We start from the raw sequence: 22,458 nt of genomic DNA, 5'->3' as shown, positions 1-22,458 counted from the left end.
CCCACCCCTCCCGCCTTGCCATCATCCACCCAGTCCCTCTGGCCTCTTGGGTGGAAGATAGCTGACAAATCCTCTAAGTTCTACCTCTAAGATACATCTCAGGCTGGGCCACTTCCCATCACCTCCACGGCAACCATCCCAGTCATGCCACCCTCATCCTGGCATCAGCTCCAGCCTTGAACCCCACACAGCGGCCTGCGAGCTTTTAAAATATAAATCACATCACGTCCCCTGCAGAACATGGTCCTAGGTTTTCCAGTTGCACTCAGATTAAATTCTAGATTCCTCGCACAGACTGACAGCCATTCTCTGGGACTGGGGTCCTGCCCACACTTCTTTACTCTGCTTCACGTGTTGGCACATGTCCCTGGGTCACAAATACCCTGGCTTTGGTGTTTGCTGCTTCTCTGCCTGGATGTTTCTACCCTGGGTCACGGTGTGGCAGCCTCCCTTCACACAGGACACGGGTCCCTGAGGAGGCCTTTCCTGAACCCCTGGCTCAGGCAGGCCCCCTCGAGTTCTCCCCATCACTTGACCTCCTATTGTGCCGCCCTTCAGAGCGCTGGTCATCACCAGCGATGTGTGCCTGTTGATCACGTGCCTGTCTTTCTCACTTCTGTGTACTCAGTGGGGGTACAGTACCCAACACAGTGGGCACCAAGCAAATGTGTGCTGATCAAAGGAAAGGGACTGTCCCAGCTCAGGCTGCTAGGACAAAACACTGCAGACTCATGGGCGGCTTCGACAGCAGACATTGATGTCTCACCGTTCCGGAGGCTGGGAAATCTGAGATCAGGTGAGGACCTCTTGCTGGCTGCTGGACGGCCGCCTTCTGGCTCTGGATTGAATTCACATGGCCTTTCCTCAGTACGTGTGTGGACAGAGATCGCTTTCTTCCTCTTCTCGTAACGCCACTAATCCCTCATAAGCGTCCCCACTTCATGACCTAATCTAAATCCAGTGACCTTCCCAAGGCCCCACCTCCACATGTTATCACATCGGGGTTGGACTTCAACATGCAAATCTGAGGGGGACACAAACATCCAGCCCATAACAAAGACCAACGATAACACCCAAGCCTACTTTACCAGGAAGAATTAGGTGAGCTGGAGAAAAAGCAAGCTGCTGGAGGACAAAGAGAACCTCTCGACCTTTCCTTCCCGCTCTCAGCTCTAGAAGGGGCAGCTGTGCTGCGTCCTGTCTGGACAGAGTTGTGCTGGTGCCTGTGCTGGCGCCCCCTGCTGGCGCCCCCTGCTGGCGCACACACACATTGTCAGGCGAGCACTGGCACAAGCTCCGCTGAGTCCTGGTCCGGTTAGATAAAGCCACACACCTATGCTGGCCCCGAGCATGCTGGACATAGCAAATTCCCTTCTGCTCAGGAAACAGGCCTCACTCCACTTTCCCAGCTCTGCCCCTTACGACCGACTCTCAGGGCTTTCCATTGTCCTTCACGTTCCCACCTGGAACTCCCTCTGGCTCTTTTCCTTCCAGTGGGCACCTTTCTATGAATGCTTAGCAAGACCCACCTTCCTTCTCATGAGACTCAGAGCCAGCCGGGTGCCAAGGTCATCAGCTACACTTTTCTCCTCGCTGCTACGCGGGGTCACAAAGGATGATGGGATGGCTGCAGAAGTGAGGGGATTTGTTAACTGCTTCGAAATGAGAGGCTTGGCTTCTAATAAGAACTCACATGTGAAAATAAATGTCATGGAATTTTACCAAGAATGTTTAGAAGCCTAGGATATTAAATAAAGTGTCCTAAGGGGAAAAGGTGAGGTGTAGTTAAAAAATCTTAGCAGGTAGAATTTCCTCTCAGGGTTTTCTAAGTCTCTGCATACCTGGTACTCACTGCTCCCCAATAATGAAACTCAGGAGGCTGCAGCAGCATCTGCAGGTGCCTGGGTCTTGCTGCCAGCTTCATGTGCCACGAGTCAAGCACGTCTATCTCTGCTCCCTGTTCAGTGCTCTGGGCGGGGTCCTTGGCATGGAAGGATCGATCTCTCCACCCAGAGATTGATCCTTCAATTGAAGCCTGTCAACTGGTGTCCTCAGCATAAGCCCCTTACCTAATAATGACAACCGAGGACCTGCTGGGTTTCTCAGACCTTTACACATATCACCACAAATCCTTATAACAGCTGTGGCCAGTCCCATTTACAGATGAGCAAACTGAGGCTTCAAAGGAGCGATCACCTGCCCAAGATAACCCAAATGGCAGAGCTGGTAATTACCCCCGGTAATGAGTCCCATCTCTCCCCTGGCCTTGCAGGCAGTGTTGTTAATGGTCGAGCATGCCTGGCAGTCAACAGTGAGCTGGCCTCCTGACCACAGGTCCCCCAGCCTCTGAGCCCAGCTCCTACGGCTTCCTGCAGGACCTGGGAGCGTGGAGCCCCGTCCCTTCTCATCCTGCAGACAGGAGCTCTAGACTCACTGAAGCGCAGCCCAAAGTCACACCACAGCCCCCATGCTTCATCTCCACACACTCTTCTTCTGAAGCCACAGCCCCCAAAGAACCAGGACCCTGAGCTTCCGTGGCTGGGGGACTAGGGGGAAGTTTTACCTGGGAACCACCTGAGGGCAGATCAGCTATTCTGAGACAAGTAAGCTGTGCTTCCCACAGGCAGGGCTCTGCTTCCTGCTCCTGGATGTGGCTGGCAGGAACGGAACCAGAACCAGCTCAGAGCCACTTAACAGGGGCTTCCTGCGAGACTCTAGCCTGGGGGTGGGATGGTTGTTTTCTTTAATCCCAGGCACAGGCCAAGGAGGTACATGGGGCCATGCCATGCCTGCAGCCTTCTCCCCCAAGAGCCAGGCTGGCTCTCTCAGGACAGGGCAGAGCCGGGGGTGGGGGGGACTTCTGATCACTGGATCAGAGACCCTCCTGTCTTTGAGGCAAGCAGATAACAGGGGGCACCAGCCCACCACAGAAGTTCCTGTGCCCAAGTGTCATGCAGGGTCTCTGGTCCCGCTCCCCACATAAGAACGCAGGATATGGTGAGGCCAAAAAGGAACACCCACGGAGCCATAGATGGGGGAGTCACACCACTATAGTCTCACTGGAGGCTGGGTTGGAGACAGGAATCAGGAGCCGCAGGATCCACAACCTGCCCCCTGCTTCTCTGTCAGCCAACCCCCCACTGTAGCCACAGCAGTTATATCAGTGGCTAACGGCTCACTGGTTACAGCTGATGGCCATCTACTACCAGAGCCAGCACCTTTCCACGTGAAAGCCTGGAAACTGCTCTCTGGGACTCTGTCCCCACACCAAGTTAGAAGGAGGAAGGTGGCCTGTACTTCACTCCCAGCTGTGAAGTACACTCTCCATCCTGGTCACTTGTGGCTGCCTGGCACCCAAGGGCAATCAGCTGTGAAGGGCAGGGTCAGGGAAAGGGAGCCCAGCTTTGTAGCCAGTGAAGGCCCACCTAGGTGTCTCTTTGATGTCAAAACAGAGACCCAGCATGTACTGTAGGTGAAACAGAAAAGGATGGATTGTGAGTTAACTTTAGAATCTTCTGTGGCGCCCTGCTTCTTGCTGCAGTTATCCTGGCAGGCCTTCCTGTGCCCAACTTCTGCGGGCCTCCTGGGCGCCTCATAGGCATGGCCACCAGAGGGCGCCATCTCCCTCTGAACTCCCCGCAAAGCTTTCCCCATCCATCCTGTTGGGTCAGGACTACGACCTCTCAGGACTTCTCTGGGAGGCAGAAATGATGTAGGCCCGCAGATTTTCTGCCCTGAAGCCATTTTCAGCCCAGTAAGTGAGGGAAGCAGATCCTAGACCAATACTCAACAAGGGGTGCTGACCCAGCCTCTGCAGGGCGGCCTGGCACCCCCAGAGAGGAGGAGGGTGGGGTGTGCCAGGAGGGGTTGACAGGAGACTCAGCCTGCTTTCAGTGACCTCCCTCAGACTCCCCTGAGAAGACGCCCATGAACACAACTACCCTTAGCAATTTTCCTCCCCTGAAGATCCGCAGCCTGGGGGCCCTCCCTTCTTGCCCATGGCAATTTCCCCCAAATCGCCTCTAGTCCCTCTTCACTTTAGGAAGCCTGGAGAATTCTCCCTCCTCCCCTCCCACGCACACCTCCAGTGAGCTCAGGGGTAGCCACGGGGTCTGCAGGTAGCATTTATTGAGTGCCTGCTATATGCAGAGTGGGGGTGCCGAGACGGGTTGGGGCAGCCCAGGCAGAGGGGCGTGGTCGGGGTGGGGGTGGGGTCGGGGAAGGGGGTGTGTGCTGGGCGGCCGGAGCGTGCTATTCAGCCGTCGTGGGGCCGCGGCAGAAGTTCTGGTTATAGAAATGGTGGTTGTCCCTGGTCAGGGCGGTGCCCAGCTGGGCCCAGAAGCTGCCCTGGCCGCTGGGCTGGTGGGGCCAGAGGAGGACGCTCTGGCGGCAGAGGCGCTGGCGCAGCCGCACGTAGCGGGAGCGGTGGGCGTCGGGGCTCAGGATTACTAGCACCACGACGTCCTTTCGGTCCTCCAGCAGGCGCTGTTGGGCCAGCAGGAAGCTGGCACGCAAGAGGCCGCTGACCCGGTCCGTGTGGGCCAGCACAAACAGCGTCTTGCGGCTGCTGTAGACTGAGTCCCACAGGTTCTCGATGAGCGTCTTGCCAGGTAGCCAATCCCGCTCCTCCAGACACAGGCGGAGTGCCCGGCGCCCACGTCGCTCCTCCAGCTGCACGCGCAGCTCGTTGTACACCCAGTCGGCCACCGCGCCCTGCTCCTTGTTGAAGACCACGAAGGCATCATAGGTCAGGGCGTCTGCACCCCGCCGGTGTCCCCAGCGGGGCAGCCAGGCCAGGCCCAGGTGGAAGCAGTACCAGAGGTCCCAGCCGCAGAGGTGGTGCAGCATGGGCACTGCCAGGCCCAGGGCCACAGCCACCAGCGAGACGCTGAAACAGACCCAGGAGAGGGCCTCGTCCAGACAGAGGCGCAGGTCCTGTGCGAAGATGCTGCGGCCCAGGAGCTGGCCTGGACTGCCACACTTGACCTGGCTGGACAGCCCAGGCACGGCGGCCTGTACCTCCAGCAGGAAGTCCACGAAAGCCTCCCCACAGGCGCAGTGCAGAGGGTTGGCGCTCACATCTAGGACTTTCAGGGTGGCCACTTGGGCGCCAAACCAAGAGGGCTCCACCGTCTTGAGGGCATTGGCGCTGAGGTTGAGCTCTCGCAGCTTCTTGGCCTGAGCAAAGAAGCCAGAGGCCACAAAGCTGATACTGTTGCCACTGAGGTCCAGCCTCTGCAGCCTGGTGCCAACAGGGAGGCTGCCGTTGGTCAGGGCCTTCAGCAGGTTTCCTGCCAAATCCAGGACTTCCAGCTTGGGCAGGAGGGTCAGGCTGCTCCAGTTGAAAAAGGCCAGGTAATTGTCACGGAGACGCAGCATTTGCAGGCCCTTGGGGAGTTTGTCTAGACTGTGTGGCAGGAGGGCATGCAGGTGGTTCTGGGACAGGTCCAGGCGGACCAGGTTTCTCAGATCTTGGAAGAAGTGGAGGTAGAGGTCCCCCTCGTTCCACATGCGGTTCAGGTCATTGCCGCTGAAGTCCAGGGCCCGCAATGAGGTGCTGCAGAGCTTCTGGGACACACGGCTGTGGATGGCATTGTGTGCCAGGCTGAGGTAGCGCAGGGAGGGCAGTTGGGCCACGAAGCTGAGGTTGTGGCCCACGCCCTGCATGCTGAAGGGCTGGCTGTTGTAGCTGAGGTCCAGGGCCTGCAGCTGCGGCAGCTCCGTGAATGAGCGCCCGTGGTACAGGTCCAGCTTGTTGTGGGAGAGGTCCAGCACCTGCAGGCTGGTCAGTGGCACGAACTCTGAGCCATTGACTGCCTGCGAGATGCTGTTGTGACTCAGACGCAGGCACTGGAGGCGCGAGAGCCCGGTGAACATCTGTGGCCGGATTGTCATCAGGTTGTTCCGAGACAGGTCCAAGGTGAACTTGGGGGTCTTGCAGTTTGGCATGAAGTCATCAGAGCTGGGGGCATCCAGGGAGGCGGCAGCAAGGCGCCTGGATGGCAGCCCGCCCACCTTCCCAGCATCGGTCTCCCCAGTGGCGGCCGCCCGCCCCGCTGGGGCCCCGCTGATGCGGTTATTGGACAGGTCCACATGGCACAGCCTGGGGAATGCCCCGAAGATGCTGAGCTGGGCCTGGTTGATGAAGTTCATCTGGAGACTCAGGTTTTGGAGCTCAGGCAGGCCCGTCAGTGACTGGAGCGTGTCCTCGTTGAGCGAGCGGAAGAAGATACCGTTCATGTTCAGCTCCTGCAGGGCGTGCAGGTTCCCGAAGGAGGGTGCCAGCGACAGGTGGGCGTAGGACACCCCCTTGTGGTAGTTGAAGGACAGGTTGAGTTTGCGCAGCTGGGTCAGGCTCCTGAAGGCGGTGGTCCAGGTGATACAGTCATACAGAAAGTTCTCGCTCAGGTCCAGCACCGAGAGGTTGCCCAGGCCCCGGAACCAGCTGATGTCCAGGTGGTACAGAGAACTGTCCTTCAGCACCAGGCCTTCCAGGTGGGTCAGGTGGCTGAAGGTATCTCGATGCAGCTTCGGGAAGCCCCTCGGGCACTCGATGCAGGGGTTGCGGGCATGGTCGCAGCGGCGGCAGTTCCCCCCCACATCAAGCACACGCAGGGCTGTGAGATTGGCCAGGTCCTCGGGCCCCAGGGACACGATGCGGTTGTAGGACAACAGCAGGTTCTCCAGGCTGGGGGGCAGGCTGCGGGGCACCACCGTAAGGTTGTTGTACTTGAGTGACAGGTGGGTGAGGTTGCCCAGGCCAAGGAGGGCGCCCGGGGCCACTTGCGGGACCCGGCCGCAGGGGTTCTTATAGTAGCAGTTGCCATCCAGGTACAGGTGTCTCAGGGCGTGCAGGCCCTGGAAGGTCGTAGGATCCAGCTCCAGGATGCTGGTATGGCTCAGGGACAAGTAGGTGAGGGAGCTGGGCAGGGCGGGCACGGCCGTGATGTTATTGTAGCTCAGGTTCAGCACCTTCAGGGTGGGCACAGCCAGAAAGGTGTGGGGCTCGATGGTCATGTGGCAGTGCCAGTGCATGGCGCTGAGGGTGCTCGGCGGGCAGTTCCACTTGAGGTCGAGATGCTGCAGGCTGGACAGGTGGGCAAAGTCAGAGTTGTGCAAATGGTGGATGCGATTGGAGCGCAGGGACAGGCTGGTGATATTGCCACGGGGTGCAGTCGCTGAGAAGTGGGGCACAGACTTCAAGAACAGCCATTCGCAGTTGACCTGGCCGGGGGCCTGAAGCTCACAGGGCAGGAAGGCAGGCAGGGTGCCCTGGGCCAGGGCCGCGGCCAGCATGGTGGCCTGCACCAGGAGAGAGCGGGGGAGCAGGGCACCGCGGCAGGGGCCCTGCGGGGGTGGGCTGGTGAGTGTGCGGCCCTAACTCCACCTTGCACGCCTGGCTTCGCCTGGCTTCACGGAGTCCCCCACCAAGCCCTCCCCAGGGAGACTCCTGCCTGTCTGCCCAGCCCCCATCCCACCTCCAAGGCTCATGGGGAGCCTGGGTTTGGGTCTCAGACCCGCCTTTGACTGAGGACTGGTGCTGAGATCTGAATTCCTGGCTCATGACCTAGAGCTTTCACTCATTATACTAAACCCTGGTTGGACAAGAGAGCCAGGCAGGTGGTCACCAGGCCCATCAGGGTCTCGCCTGCCTTCCCCTCTCCTGCCTCAGAGGCCACTTGGCGTTTGGCCCCTTTCCCTCCACCACCCTCTCCCCATTCCCTCCCCTCTCCCTTTGGAATGAGGGTCCCTGGCTGGGGTCCAGGCTGGGTACCACCAGGGCCCCGGCTAGGGTGGGCACTGCCCAGCTCTTTCCCCCTCTGCCCACAACACTCAGCTCAAGAGCACTTGCCCTGCTGTGGGTCAGAATGGGTTGGAGGGAGGGGTGGGCAGCAAAGGGTCAGACCAGGCTCAGGCTGGACGCCCTCCATGCCTGTGGCCCCAGCACCACCAAAGAGCGCAGCCGTCGGCCTCAGCCTCCTCATCCCTGCAATGGGTTTGGGCCACATGCTCAAAGAAGGGCTTCTGCCCTGGTGTCTCCACGGTTCAGAGAGTGTCCCCAGGGCCATGTGGGTGACAGCCCCTTTCACTATTGTCTGCAGCCTCCAAGCCCACCTCTCTCCCACTGCTCCCCACGCTGTCTGCTTCTCTGGGGGGCTGAGGGCTACTGTCCTACCATGACAGGGAGTGAGGGCTTCTCCAGACGATCTTTCTTGGTGCTCCCGTCTCTCCACGGCTGCGAAGCTCAGAAAGCAGAGGAAGTGAGAATTTCACAACCACCTAGTAGCCCCATCCCCCATTTGCCCAGGCCTGGAGGGGGGGTGCCCAATGAGTCATAGGTCATTTGCATAGTCAGAAGGCAGTCAGCCCCGTGGCTCCTTCCTCTTTCACCGCCCCCCTTTGGCCCACAGCCTGTCCTCATAATGCGTCACTCCTGGGCCTCACACCTGTCCTCTGGGAAGAAGGCCCGGAGCCCAGTCTAAGCTCAGTGAGAGAATGGAATTAGGAGCGGTGCCAGACCTTGAGGGCATGCTGACACCCATGCCAGGGCCACCCCTTTCACCCTCATGCCTAGGTCCCCTCAGCCTCTGCTCCATAGGGAGCTGATGGCTCCCACAGCTGCCCCTTCCTGGCCCTATGGCCCTGTCCCCAGGGCTCTGGGGGGTCTGGCGTAGCCGAAGCTGGGGCAGCATTTGGCCTCACCCCAACTGCACCTGCTTCTACCACAGCCTGCCACTTCCTCTAGGAGCAGGGCCTCCCCTTCTGCATTTCCAGTGCGTCTGGTGCCTGGCCAGGGCACAGACCACATGTTGGGCCAACTGAGACCTTGGCTTATCCTGCCCAGTTGGCTCCTCCCGTGCTTCTCAGGCCCAAAGCCTCAGGGTGACCCAGGACGCTCAGGAAGTCCCGTTGTCTGCACCTTCAGACTCTGTCCAAAATCTGCCCATCGCCCACCAGCTTCACATCCACCAGCCTGGTCTGAACCGCCATCACCTCTTGTCTAGACCAAAGCAGTGGCCACCTCCTCATGGGTTGCCCTGCTTTTGTTCTCACGCCCCACAGCCTATTCACGTTTGGCTCCCAAGTCACATTAGGTCCCTCTGCTCAGACACCTCCATGGCCCTTCTTAGAGTCAAAAACACAGTCCACATAATAGCCAACAAGGTCCAATGGCATCTGTGCTCCCATTGCCTCCCTGACCAGTCTCCAGCCACATTGGTCTCCTTGCTGTGGCTTGAAAACATCTGCTGTGCCCCAGGGCCTTTGAATGTACATTTCACTCTGCCTGGAAGCTCTTCTTTCAGAGATTCTCGTGGTGTCTCCATCGCCTCTTTTATATCTTTGCTTACATGTCACCCTCTCAACGAGGCCTTCCCTGGCCTTCTTATAAACCTCCCACCACAGGTCTGACATTCCTGAGCCCCTTTTCTGCTGTTTTTGTCATAACAGTTTTTACCTGCTAATACACCGTATCATTGATTTTTTCATGGTTGGTCCTATATTGTATGATTGCCCTGCTGGAATGTCAGTTTCTTGAGGGCAAGGATCTTTTCTGTCTGTATCCCCAGGGCCCAGCACAGCACTCTGCACATAGTCGGTGCTCAATATTTGCTGTATCCATGGCTCTGCCTGTAAGTGCTCAGCCCTGGGCAGGCACATAGTGTCTTTGAGTGATGGTTGGATGGAGGAATAGGGCATCTGAGGGGAGGAGGCAGGGCTGGACATCTGGGTGGGTATCATGGCAGGCAGGCTCCACGCTGCCAGGCATCCAGCTGGCTCACAGGCGCAGGGGGTCGAGCAGGCTGGGGGTGAAGGCGTGGTCTCCTGCTCACTTGGGAACCTGTGTTTGGGGTGGGCAAGGACAGCCCCCCTTCTCTGGGTAAGCTCTCCTCCCTACAATTCTAGGGGCTGTAGAGCCTGAGAAAAGCCCCAAGGATGGGCCACTGACTTGAGTCCAAGCCCAGGACACGCTCACGAGAGAAAGGACAGTGCCCACTTAGCAGCCGAACCCCATAGATCCCGTATGTCCCCACTCCTGCACACCTGCTGCCTGGGATGGGAGGGGCCGTCCACCCACTTATCAGAGGCATAGACACGCTCAGGCTCCTGCTGGGTTCCAGCACTGGGGGAGACTCTCCCAGAGTGGCTGGGACCCGAGACCCAGGTCGTCCCCACCTTCCCAGCAGCCACCCCGCCGGCCTAGGGATCAGGAGCGCAGGTACCGAGGGGGCTGGGAAGTCGACAGAGAAGTCTGCACACGCACACACGCACACACGCACACACGGACACGACACACCCGCCGCGCCTCAGCCCCACAGAGGCCCGGAAAACTAATGGCAGAGCTTCCGCAGTGTGGCAGGCCGCGAGAGGCCGCCAAGGAGACCCACCTGCTAACCCCCACACCTGGGAATGTCGTCTCTTACACTGTGAAAGCGGCTGCTTTGCAGGCAGAACTAAGGATTTCGAGAAGCGAGTGTCCCACATTACCAGGGAGAGGGGAGGTAACTACAGCCACAGGTGTCCTGACAAGACAAGCAGAGGGAGATGTGACAACAGAAGGCCCTGTGACCACGGGAGCAGAGGAAGTAGAATCAGAATTAGAACATGCTATACATGTGGCTTTGAAGATGGAGGAAGCGGACAGGAGCCAGGAGTCAGAGGGCCTCTGACTGCTGGAAAGGCCAGGAAACGGATTCAGCCCCCGGGCCTCCAGAAGGAACCCGCCCTGCCAGTGCCTTGGTTTTCGCCCCGTAAAACTCATTTCAGACATAAGAACTGTAAGAGCACAACTCTGTGTTGTTTAGAGCCAGAGTTTGGGGAACTTAGTTACAGCAGACATAGGAAACTAGCACACCCAGATCCTCATGGCACGGGGGTGGGGGGGGCGCCTCTCGGGGACCTGCCTGAGGCTGTGCCCTCACACACACGGGCACGGACTCGCCCAGACACCGGTAGCCAGGGGATCTGGGGCTACATCCAGCAGGCCGACAGGCCCTCCTGAATTAGGAACAGGCAGCTACGTGCAGGGCCCCCCCCAGTGCCCAGTGCTAGAGGTGGCTCCTCAGGCCAGACTCAGGTGTTGATTTAAAAATATTTTATTCTTTAAAAAATACAGCATCCAACCATCTTGTGTTGCAGTGACCCGTGCCCCATCCCCGACTGACCCCACCCCCTTGTGGCCAAAGGCTTCTGGGCTATGCTGGGGCACTAGTCTCAGCGCCCTTGGGGGCCAGGTGCATGCCAGGCCGCCCATCCAGCCCCTTGAGACAGCCAGGCAGGGTCCCCAGACACCCTGGGCACACAGATGAGAGGCAGGGAGAGCTATGGCTGAGGGTCACAAATGCCAGCCCAGTGGCCCTCAGAAGCTGCAGGAGTATTCAGTCACCAGCCCTCCTGCCTCACAGGAGGCAACTGCCCTGAAGCCCAGGCTGGGAAGGAGGGAGGTGACGAGCAGTGAGGCAGCCGCGTGGCGCAGGCCCCACCTCCTAGCTGTCGTCCCCATTCTCGCCGGGGCCACGGATGAGGCGCTTGTGGCCCCGCTTGCCTCCGGGGCCCTTAGGCTTGGCGAAGGCCTGCTTGAAGGCATGTTGCTTGGGGTGCACCTCGTCGTACAGGAACTCGGCCGTCAGCTCCGCCCCATCGTCGATCTCAATCTGCGTGGGGCCAGGCAGTGGTCACCCCACCGGTGGGGGGCCCAGGCATGCACCACCTTGCTCTCTCACACCGCAGCCTGGGGTCTCCTGCCAGATCCCCCCCTGGAATGCCACCACCAGGAACGCAGAGCCTGGGGCCTGCTGCCCTGAACACGCTGCTCACCCCTAACTGTCTTCCAGACCCGAGCGCCAGGGCTAGGGCTTGTCTTGGCCCCGTCAGCGGGGCAGCCTCGGACAATGCATGCTACCCCTTGGGTCTCAGGTTCACCATCAATCCACCAGGCAACAGTGACCCCTGCTCTGCCAGTGTCTCGGGACTCCAGTGCCCCAGTGGAAGGGGTGACAGCCCTGGGGAAGGGGCGCCCACCTTCTTGGAGATCTCCAGCTGGAAGTCCTGCTCCACAGAGTCGAGGAGGCGGCTCTTACAGCTGGAGTAGAGCATGCGCTCCTTGATGCTGCACTTGTAGCCCGGCATTGAGTAGATGAACACTGGTGGGGACGGGGCAGTGAGAGGCGGGCCTGGGGACCTGCTCCCCACCCCACTGCTGGCCCACCACTGAGGCTGGCCGGCTCCTGCCCAGCCACGGGTGTGCGTGGGGGCCCTGTTGCAGCCACTCACCCACAGACTCGAGGGGGTCGCCCTCGTGTGTGTGCTTGTAGAGGAAGAAGTGGTAGCGGGCGGCTTCTCGGGGCACCCGCGAGGGCAACTGAGCCACGTCTGTGGGCTCCGTGTGCACCAGCTCTATCGTCTCCCGCTCCAGGTCCAGCTTCTGCCAAGGGACAGGGACACGTGAGGGTACCCCACAAGGGAGGGCACAGGCCCATCCACCGCACAAGAATTCCCCGAGGTGGGTGGGCTGGCAGGCAGGAGCCTGCTTGTGACCCCTTTGCCAGGACATCCCTCCCCAGCAGCCACCCACCACGGGGTGAGGCCACTCCTGGGCCCGCCCTATCTGCCCCTTTGAAAGCTCTGCTGGACGAGGCAGTCCCACCAAGGGTGGTGGACAGGACAGTGGGAAGGGCCTGGACCTCAGAGGCACCACATTGGGCCGGCCCATCCTCAGAAGCGAGGCCTCTAGGGGAGTATGTCTTGCAAAGGAAGGGCCATTCTGCTTGAAAGGGGGGCAGCCTGGACCACTGGGGCAGAGGGCCCTTCTTGGGCAAAGGGGTGGTCAGGGGAGCTGCAGAGGGGGCCTGGGACAGGAGGGGGCTCAGGGCTGAGGGGCAGTGTGAACCCAGGGGTGAGTATGTGTATGCAGTGTGGAGGGCAGAATGAGGGAGTCATAGGGGGCCCTGCCTATGAGCAGGGCAGGGCAGGAGAGCAGAGTGCGTTCACGATACAGGGCAGCTGCACCTGAAATGGGGCGAGGGCAGGGTGGGCAGTGTGTTCCCACCAGTACACAGGTGAGCTGCAGTGAGCAGGCGGGGGTGTGTGTATGAGCAGGCAGGAGCACAACGCGGCCCTGGGGGTGCCGGGGGGGGGAGCACACCCACCAGCTGGATGTAGTTGACCAACTTCTGCTTGAGCTGCTGAAGTGCCCGCTGGGCCTCGGGCTGCAGGGGGAAGGCGAGGCCCTGCAGCGTCTGGTGCTTGCTCTCCACACTGATCTCTGTCTTCACCTGGGGCAGGTGGACAGTGAGCGAGGCCCTCACCTGGTCCACCCACCACCCAGGGAGCACAGGCTCAGCCCTCTGGGCCTGACGTGCCCGCGAGGGCCCAGGCGGACATCGGCACAGCCTGTCGGGCAGACCCACCTCGTTGATGCGGATTTGCTGCAGCTCCCTCTCGGCCGAGGTCAGCGGGGCGGGCGCTGCGCAGGACGACAGGTGCTTCTCGTACCCGGCAAAGGAGAGGTCGTCCTGGCGGGGACGCAGAGGCGTCAGTGGGCACTTCGGGGTGGGCTGCCAGAGCCCTGAGCGCTCCGGCTTGCAGCCCCTCACTCTCCCAGCCCTCCCCACTCATCCCAAAGCCTGGTGCCCGCTTGCTCCGTGACCCTGAGTCGTGTCCCACCCTCTGTGGGCCCGTGAGTCCGGCCCAGGGGGTCCTGGCCTGGGGCGCTACCTTCACAGTTCCGAAGAGCTCGTCCTTGACGTGGCCGCCCCCAAACTCCTTCTTCACCGTGGCCCGTGTGGCTGCGTACAGCATCTTCAGCCGCACCTGTAGGGCCCGGGGCCAAGCCGTGAGGAGTCTCTCTGGGTGGGGGCCCACAGAGCACACAGCAAGGAGGGGGGCGCTCGGACAGAAGGGGGCGCCCTCGCCCAGCCCAACCTCTCCCTCCCAGAGCCAGGCTGATGTGGCCAGGAGGGCTTCAGGCACCCCAGGGCCTTGTCCCGTCTCAGACTCTCTGGAACTGGACTTGATGTCTCTCACCCCTCAGACTTCCCAGGGAGAGCCCTGTCATCTCGCTCAGACTCGGCGTCCCCTTCCCCTGATCTGGGGACTGGGCAGGGGGCCCTAGGACTCACGGGGGAATTATCAGGCGACCAGGCGAGGAAGAGCCACTCAAAGCCCTGGGCATTCTTGGAGTCCAGGCGGTACAGCAGGTAGCAGGGCTGCTGGGCATCCAGCAGTGGCAGCACGGCCCTGTCATAGTCCTGGTCCCAGCTGCCCACCGGCTCCCGCGAGGCACCCAGCACGAGCTGCTCTGGGGGCAGAGGTCGGGTGAGCCAAGGAAGAGCCATGTCCTACACCCACCTCTGGATGTGGCTCAGACCTGCTGGCCACCCTACCCAACCTTCCCGGGGAGCCCCCAAGTCCCTGAAGGACGAGGCTGTGTGACTGGATCAGTGAGCAAGTGAGTGAGTGAGGGAATGAATGAATGAATGAATGAATGAGTGAATAAATGAATAAGTGAATGAATGAATGAGTGAGCAAGTGAATGGATGAGTGAATGAATGAATGAATGAAGGCACAAAGCTGCCAACTAGAGGCTGCTCCCTTCGCATATGCACAGAAACAGTTGCGAGAACGTGCCCACAGATGACCTGACACACAACCACACAAGACACACAGATGTGTTCCCACAGCCACCAACAATGCACCTCCTCACTGACACCCACACATGGAGGCTCGCTCAGGCCCCCCCCCACCGGCACGGCTGCTCAGCGCACAGCCCCACTGTGCCACCTCCTGCTACCCGCCCCCTCAGCCTGGGGTTCCAGCAGAACCTCTAGCACAGCTTGCTTAGAACAAATGTTCTGAAAGAGGTGGGGGTGTCACAGCCTCAGGCCATGGGGACCTGCAGAAGCAAACGTATGTGGGAAAGAGGGAGACGGGCTCCCACCAAACACTGCATCAGTAGGGATCCTGCTGCCACCCACCAGCTGTGGTCTCCTTCCCCCCTTTGATTTTAAGTAACAAAAGCAGACAAGTCCTCAGGCCCGCCACCACCATGCCTGCAGCAGTGGCTACACTTGACCCATCAGCCCATGGGCCTTAGCTGGGCACCAAACAGCATCCCAGTTGTGCACAGGTCCAAGCTGGAGGAAGAACTGGGGCAGAGGGACAATCACCCCCTCGTCAGGGGGTCCCGGCACCTGACCACCAGGCCCTCCTGATGGGGGCACGGGGCCCCCACACGCCAGGCCCCGCAGCCCAGCCACCTCTCTGCAGGCCTCTGCCTCCTCACCTACCCTCCCAGGACTCAGACGGGATCAGGGTTAGACACCAGCAGTCACAGGCTGGGTCTGCTCCATAGCACTGTCGACATTGTTTAATTTGTTGCCATCATTTTCAAACTGGAAAGTTCAACACAGGAAGTGGAATTCATGACTTCTCTAAAGAAATTAGGAGCTGGTCCACACTCAGTTGGAGATGGGCAGTGGCTGCCCGTCAGGGGACCTGGACCTTCCGGGCACTCCAGCTGTCCCAACAACCGTAAGCAGGACTGACACAAGAGAGCTCACCTAGAGTCCTGCTCAGTGTCTGCAGGGACGTCGTGTCCGGGGGGGGGGGGGGGCTGAGGACGAGAGGCAGAGTCTGTCTCTCCAGGGGCCTGCCACCCCACGAAGCCTTCACTCATGACTCACCACAATGACCCCAACCCAGCCTCTGAGGGCATCTGAAATTTGGGGACTCTGGACAAGGCCCAGCACAGCTCTGGCCCTAAGGCCTGGAGTGAATTCTGGGTCTGGGAAGACCCTGCTTTGAGCCAATTCAATGTGTGAAAAGTCACCTGGGCACAAGCCCATTCGGGGAGCCCCCTGAAGGGCCCACTCCTGCAAGGCAACCAAGGAGCTGTGAGGGGCCCCACTTACCCTCAGTCCCAGGGTCTGTACTCCTCCAGGGACAGCCCCTCAGCACAGAGGAGAGGGGGAGGCGTCCTCTGCCCCGCCCCGCCCCCCCCTCCCCACCAAGCCTCAATCTAATCCTCTCCCTCCTCAAGCCCTCCCCCTTCAGGCGTCAGCTCAAGCGCTCCCACCACCGCCACCTTCTGCCCTTCCCCCTGCATAAGCCCCAGGTCCCCAAGGTCCAGGCCCAGGCCAGCCACGCCTGAATTCACCCATCTTGCTCTCAAAGAGAGCTGGACAGCAGCCTTTGTCCCATGGTGGGGGCACTTCCCAAGGGCAGGGTCCCAGCTTCTCCTTAGCACTCCCCTGGCCAGTGGCCAAGCCAGCCTAGGCCTGCCAACCACAGATGGAGGTGAGCGGCACTAATCGCATGGGGCAGTGCCTGGCCCCACTCCGCCTTCCCACACCTCCGGCCGGCTCTCCTTGCGATCCCCCAAGCTTCCATTTCCCATTCTCTGTAACAGGGGTAATGATCAGGCTTTCTACAAGGCACCTCCCACTTTCAAATGGGGAAACTGAGGTCCTGAGGGGTGTGGAGGCCAATGTCCCCCGCCTTCCAGAGAAGCAGCTGGGTGCAGCACCCAGCTTACGCTCTTGCTTGTAGTGGACACTCACCGTCCTCAATGACGACTTTGATGAGCCGGACAGAGCCAGCCCGTGCCTTGGCAAAGAATTCCTTCAGCTCCTCCGTGGCTATAAGAACAAGAAACATGGTGGGGGGTGAGCAGGCAGAGCGGGCAGGGTGGGCAGGGAAACGTTCGGGGCCTGCCCAGCCTGTGGGGTCTAGTGGCTAAGCTGCGAGCTGGGTTAAATACGGCCCCCATGTGACTGGGAACCTGAGATGGCCGCTGAACACAAGCTCCCAAATTTAGCCAGCAGAGGTGGCAGGCGGGTGGCCTGCTGGCTGGGGTAGCTCTGGTGACAGGGCAGCAGAGATGGGACAGCCCATCTGAGGATGGGGCGGGCTCCGGGACATGCCAGGCCAACCAGAGTGAATGGCCCCAGGAAGGCCCATCGCCGGGCTGGCCTGGGACCACTCTGCACTGTCATAACCACAGACAGAAACACATGAACAAATGCCCCCGACGAGCACTGACCACTATGCCCATTAACACACCCGTGTGCACACACATAACACTCACATACACTGAGCGTTGTTGCATGTGCCAACAAACAGGTACATACCCAGCCTTGCATGTGTGAATGTAACGCGTCAACACGTATAGGTGACAGAGCAAGCAGTATGAATGCAAACACCCTCGTCCATGAGCACACGCTCAGCTGGTGTAACAAATGGACACACGCAGTGAGACATGCACACCCTGGACACACTACCCAGGATGCTAACACACACACAGACAGGCAAATGCAGGGCGTTGCAAAGACATGTCTGCAGTCAAAGGATGTACAAAGTATACACAGAAACACATAGGCATGCACTGACACACGTGCACGCATGCTTAGCTCCAGGCCACCAGCCAGGCTGCCTAACCCTGAGAGGCCCTGAGGGGCAAGCCCAGCCCGGGCACAGCCCTGTCAGGGGACAACAAGCTCCCAATACCTAGGCAGTCGGGAAGGCTTCCTGGAGGAGGAATGACTCTCAGGAACTCCCCAAAACAGATCCTGTCTTGGTCCTTGGACCACAGAGCTGGAACGTGACAGCTAACCAAGGACCCAGTTGCAGAGGTAAGGGTCATGGTCAGCACGAGGGACCCACAGGAAGTCACAGACCACTGTGGTTCAGACAGAGAAACCAAGGTCCAAGTGGGGAAGGACCCAACGTAGGTCTCTGTGTTCACACGGCTGGCCAGCATGACCTTGAGGCTGCCCAGGGGTCAGGAGAATTCTGCAGGAACACAGCTGAAGAGCTGAGGTCAGAGAATATTTATAGGGCCCAGCCTGAGCAGCTCGGGTTGGGGGGGCTTTAGGAAAACAAACTCTGGTCATGAGATGCCCCTCACGTGGGGCGACCCTGAGCCTGACACCTTTGGCTCTGTACCATCCTCCAAGACAGCTGGGTGGGCAGGGTCCCAGCTGAGTCTGCAGGTCCTTGGGGCTCAGAGCAACATGGCATGGAGACAGGGCCCCACTATCAACCTGCAGAGCCCAGGCAGGTCCTGATGGGCACCTGGCTTCTGGGACTCCACCTTTCCGGAGCTGTGTGACACCCCTGCCTCAGTGAACCTGAAACTCATCTATAATGTGCAGCTCACACTGCCAAGCTGCAGAGGGCTGTGGTCAGGAGTAAACAGGAAAAGGGCTGGGTAATGGGGTCTCCACGAAGAACATACTGTTACTGTAATGACAGAAGGGCCAGCGGTGCCGAGCTGCCCCTTCCACCTGCTCAGACCATTCTGGGGGGTAAGGCCAAGAAGCTCCCCCAGAGATGCTGACACGCCCATTCTAGTATTACCGGGGCAGTGACACTCCAGAAGGGGAAGAGACAAGCCCTCCCCTTCACCCCCCCGCACCATGCCTCCTCAGCCACCATCAATAATCCAGAGGCCAGGTCTGGGACACCTGAGCTTCTATCATCAAAGATTCATGTCGCCTGCCCCGCCCCAGCTGCCTTGCCTACCCACCACCCTGTGAGCCTCGGGTTACAGGTCCCTCCCCTGCCCTGCTCTGAGGTCAGCAGATTCACACTTATGGCCAGGACAGGGTTGGCACCTGGGTGCCCAGGGCAGAAATGAGAAGGCATGGGCTGCTTACAGGCTGGAGGTGGGCCCAGTCCCCGGTGATGCCCTAGGCAGACCTGTCTCACCATATGGGAAATGAGAGTGAGGCAGGTGCCTGACCACTGGACCTGTTGGCCTGGAGCACGGAGGAGAAGCCCTAACTTCTGATCCCCTCCCAGTTGGAAGCAGCAGCAATGACCAGACAAAGGGGAAGGAAGGGGCAGGTCCAGCGGGTGACTGTTCCTTCCTGTGGGGCTGAGTCATGAAACAGCCTTTCCAGCACCACCTGCAGAGAGGCTGATCCTGACCCAGGCCCATGTTTTTCTGGTCCTGTGGGGTGCAAACCCCCCAGGGAAATCCTCTCAGGGCTGTCCAGCCAGCAAGTGTCCACAACCACAAGCCAAGATCCAGGTGGTCAGGGCGGTCAGGGCGGTCGATGGTGGTGGCGCGTCCGATGGTGGTGGCCCACGGTGGGGATCCTGGTGTGGTGTGAGGAGTGGCTGATGGCCAAACCACAAGGTTCCCTGGGCGAGCAGCCTGGGCCTTCTGCACAGGCCAGGCAGCCCTCCCAGGCCAGTGGAGGGGGACACTGAGACCCAGGTATGGTCAGGACATCTGGCTCCCAGCCACTACTTCTCTCCCAGCCTTTCTAAGGAGGAAACAAACTCTGGGCCCTTGGGGGAAAGGGGGTGGTGCTCTGATTTAGAGAATCGTGTGGGGTGGGGAGCTGGCTGGGAGGCTTTAGAGCCAGGATGATCTCCACAGACCTCACATTTGGACCCTCTTCTCTGTGCCCAGCCTGGAGCTGGAACCATCCTACCTTGGCTGAGACAGACTCAGAAGATCAGAGTGGAAAATGGGAGGGAGATCTGAGGTCAAGGTCAGACTGGCAACTCTTCCCCATCCCACTTTGGAGGTCCTGTCCCAGATTTTCCCCAGCCTAGCTTGCATGAGTGTGTGTGGGTGGGGGAGGGGGGGTGAGGCAGGGGAGCCAAAGGTCAGGGCCCTCTCCTCAAACAGACACAAACCCATACAAACATGCACGTCCAGTACATGCACCCATGGTAACAAATGCACACGGAGATGCACCCACATTGTGCACACAGACACCCACAGACGTGTGCAGTCAGAAACACTGATGTCTAAAGATGGTTCCATGTTACCGTGTCCATTCAATCAGCTACTAGTGCGTGTGTATCGAGATGAGCAAACACCGGATTGAACAGACAAGTGCACATGCGTGCACACTCCCCCAGATGTGCGCATCCGGGTACACCCACCCCCAGAAGGCACAAAAATCCATAGATGGTCACATAGGCACATCCACCCTAGATGGGCACACGGATACTTCCGCCCCAGCTGTGTACGCATATGTACACCTATTCCCGACGATGCACGGTAAGTCCGTCCCCCACCCAGATGTGCCCACCCCAGGCGACCTGCAGCTGCAAAAAGAGAACAGGAAGCTCCCCCGGGCTGGTGCCAGGGAGGAGACAGGGACCGAGCTGGGGAGGGGGCGCAGCCGCAGGCGGTGACCCTCTACCCCCTGCCCGCCCTCCATCCGCCCTCACCGTGGATGCCCGTCTGGTGCGCCATGGCTCCGTGCCCCGCTCCGCCCGCGCCCTCGGAGCCCTCGGCTCGGCCCTGGCCCGGCTCCGCCGGCTTGGACCTGAAGGAGGAGGAGGATGTGGCGGGGGCCGCCCAGCCTCGCGCAGCTTCCCGGGCGGTGTCGCAGGACCCGCCCCCAGCGCGCCCCGCCCCCACGGGCGCGGCCGGGAGGGGGCGGGGACTCGGGGCCGCGCGTGCGCGTAGTGTGCGCCTTTTTCCGGGTGGGCGTCTAGCGGGGAACTGGCCGGCTTGTCCACGCGCCTGCGCGTGTGTGGCTGAGAAGGGCAGTTTGCGTGTGGCCGAGCGTGCGTGGGCGACCGCTGCTGTGTGTCTGTGTGCCCGGATCCGAGTGGTCTGTGGCTGGGGCGGGTCCGAGTGTGTGCACGCCCCCTGCCAGGTGGGTCTGCAAGCAGGTGGGTGGGATCCGCGCGGACCCGCTCCTTGGCCGCGTAGGGTTCTGCGTGTGGATGTGCGTACGTGTGTTTGTGCGGTGTCTCTGGCCCCGGGACGTTTCCTGAGCGCCTCTTGCGGGACACTGGCAACCATCGAGGCGGCCCCGCCCTGATGCTGGGAGCCCAGACTGACCTACCAGGCGGGCGGCCAGCGGAGTGTGAGGGGCCGCTGGGAGGAGGCGAAATTTGAGTGGAGACTGGAGGTCAGCCTGGTAGAGCGGAGGGAACAGTTTTCTGAGAAGAGGGCAGTGCATGTGCAAAGCCCTGGAGGTTGAAGGAGGGCCAGAGCTTAGTGAGGGTCAGGCTCGGCCCAGCTCGTAAGGAACTGGATCCACACCCCGCAGCCTGGCGTGCGCTGACATCAGCCTCTCCCTGGTTCGCCTGTCAACATAATGTTTCCAACAGGCCACTTGATTGTGTCAGGGATGATGAGTACAGGACCTCCGTCTGTCCAGTCAGACCCTGTTCCAGGACTTGGGCTGGGAAGATTGGGAAGGAGGCATCTTCTGGATTTGGGGTGACAGAGTTGATGAGGGAGCATGTGGCCTGCCTGGTATCTGGCCCTGGCTTGAGCTCCTTGCTCACTGTCCCACATTCCACCCTGATCAGGCTGCCCTGAGCCCTTCTCTGTGTCCCCACGCCCTGGGTTCTTCCTCTCCTGAGTACCCAGCACACATAGCATCATGGAAGGGTTTTCTTGTTCATCTTCCTGTGTAGTGTGCTCACCACGTCCACCCCGGCACTCACAGTGGAACATAAACACCCTGTGTGGCCCTGCATCCTGACCTTGGAAGAACCGCTCATAGGTAGGTCCGCCGCCTCCAACTCTCAGCCCTGCCACAACCCAGATGGGGCCAGCAACATGGAGCCACTGGTTCCATCAGCAATTAGACCTGGCCATTGCCACAGGTACTTGGCAGTGCCACAGAACTGTAAGAGCCAAGAAAACAGATTAATTAAAAACAATAAAGGTATGTTCCCTGTAAAAATGTCTGTCACTGGATGAACTGTGACCACCTTAACTGCAGTCTCCCCAACTCTGAAATGGGGATACCTTACACAGTCACTATGAGAACTAAATTAGCTAATATAAGCAAGCACTCAGAAGAGTGCCCGGTGCCTACAGAACAAGCATACGTCATGCATTCTTAATGGGGACAATTTCACTGAAAGGGCAAACATGGCTCTTAGAGGCCAGACAATAAAATAATTTTTATGTACAAAGCACAGATATACATACAGTACATAAGCAGGTATGTAGTATATCTATGGTAGTAAAATTTCACGGTGAGGGGTTGGGGAGGATTAGAAAAAAAGTCTAAAAAGGTTCTTAGGGGGCAATAATATAATAAAAGTTAAGAAACACTGTCCTAGGTGGATGATAACAACAGTGATAGTGGTGCCAGAACCCAAACCTCTCCAAATAGCCAAAATACAAAAACAGACTCAAGTTACTTGGACAGATTCCCAATCTAAGGACTGGTCAGTGCAGATTGCTTTCCAGAGCCCCCACCCCCTTCACAGGCTGTCAGGATGGTGACCTGGCCGGCCTGTTCTGGCTGGAGAAAATGCACCCTGCCTCCCCAGCTGGCAGCACACAACTGGCAGAGCCTGGCAGTTCCCTCTCACCTCTACCCCTGTTTTGCATATTATTTAAACCAAATCATTTGGATGTCTGGGCTGAGAGAATTTTACTTTCCTCGTTGAAATCTATTTTGAAATTGATGGATGTGCAAAAACCACATGCAATGTAAGTTGGCCTCAGAACAACTGATT

General features: G+C 59.4%; 1 protein-coding gene across 3 annotated transcripts; it reads right to left on the bottom strand.

Moving 5' to 3' along the window:
• Positions 1 to 4,108: 4,108 nt before the first annotated feature.
• On the bottom strand, positions 4,109 to 20,489 carry LOC109459094 (twinfilin-2). 3 transcript variants are annotated; one of them, XM_074312234.1, is made up of 9 exons: positions 20,194 to 20,489; positions 16,560 to 16,637; positions 14,121 to 14,299; positions 13,717 to 13,812; positions 13,410 to 13,514; positions 13,149 to 13,274; positions 12,274 to 12,424; positions 12,022 to 12,143; positions 4,162 to 7,347 (listed from the first exon to the last, which is right to left on the bottom strand). In XM_074312234.1, exons 1-9 carry the CDS (start codon positions 20,216 to 20,218, stop codon positions 4,252 to 4,254), a joined length of 3,978 nt encoding a protein of 1,325 aa, XP_074168335.1. In that variant the 5' UTR covers positions 20,219 to 20,489; the 3' UTR covers positions 4,162 to 4,251. The 3 variants fall into 3 exon arrangements, with proteins under 3 accessions (XP_019608806.2, XP_074168335.1, XP_019608852.2); XM_019753293.2 differs by lacking the exon at positions 4,162 to 7,347 and adding an exon at positions 11,081 to 11,654 and having other exon boundaries at positions 20,194 to 20,367; XM_019753247.2 differs by lacking the exons at positions 12,022 to 12,143; positions 12,274 to 12,424; positions 13,149 to 13,274; ... (3 more) ...; positions 16,560 to 16,637; positions 20,194 to 20,489 and adding an exon at positions 8,177 to 8,302 and having other exon boundaries at positions 4,109 to 7,347.
• Between the last annotated feature and the right edge of the window lie 1,969 nt (positions 20,490 to 22,458).

Source organism: Rhinolophus sinicus, linkage group LG10 (genome assembly GCF_036562045.2).
Source record: "Rhinolophus sinicus isolate RSC01 linkage group LG10, ASM3656204v1, whole genome shotgun sequence".
NCBI lineage: Eukaryota > Metazoa > Chordata > Mammalia > Chiroptera > Rhinolophidae > Rhinolophus > Rhinolophus sinicus.
This window is presented reverse-complemented; position numbering and strand designations above follow the sequence as displayed.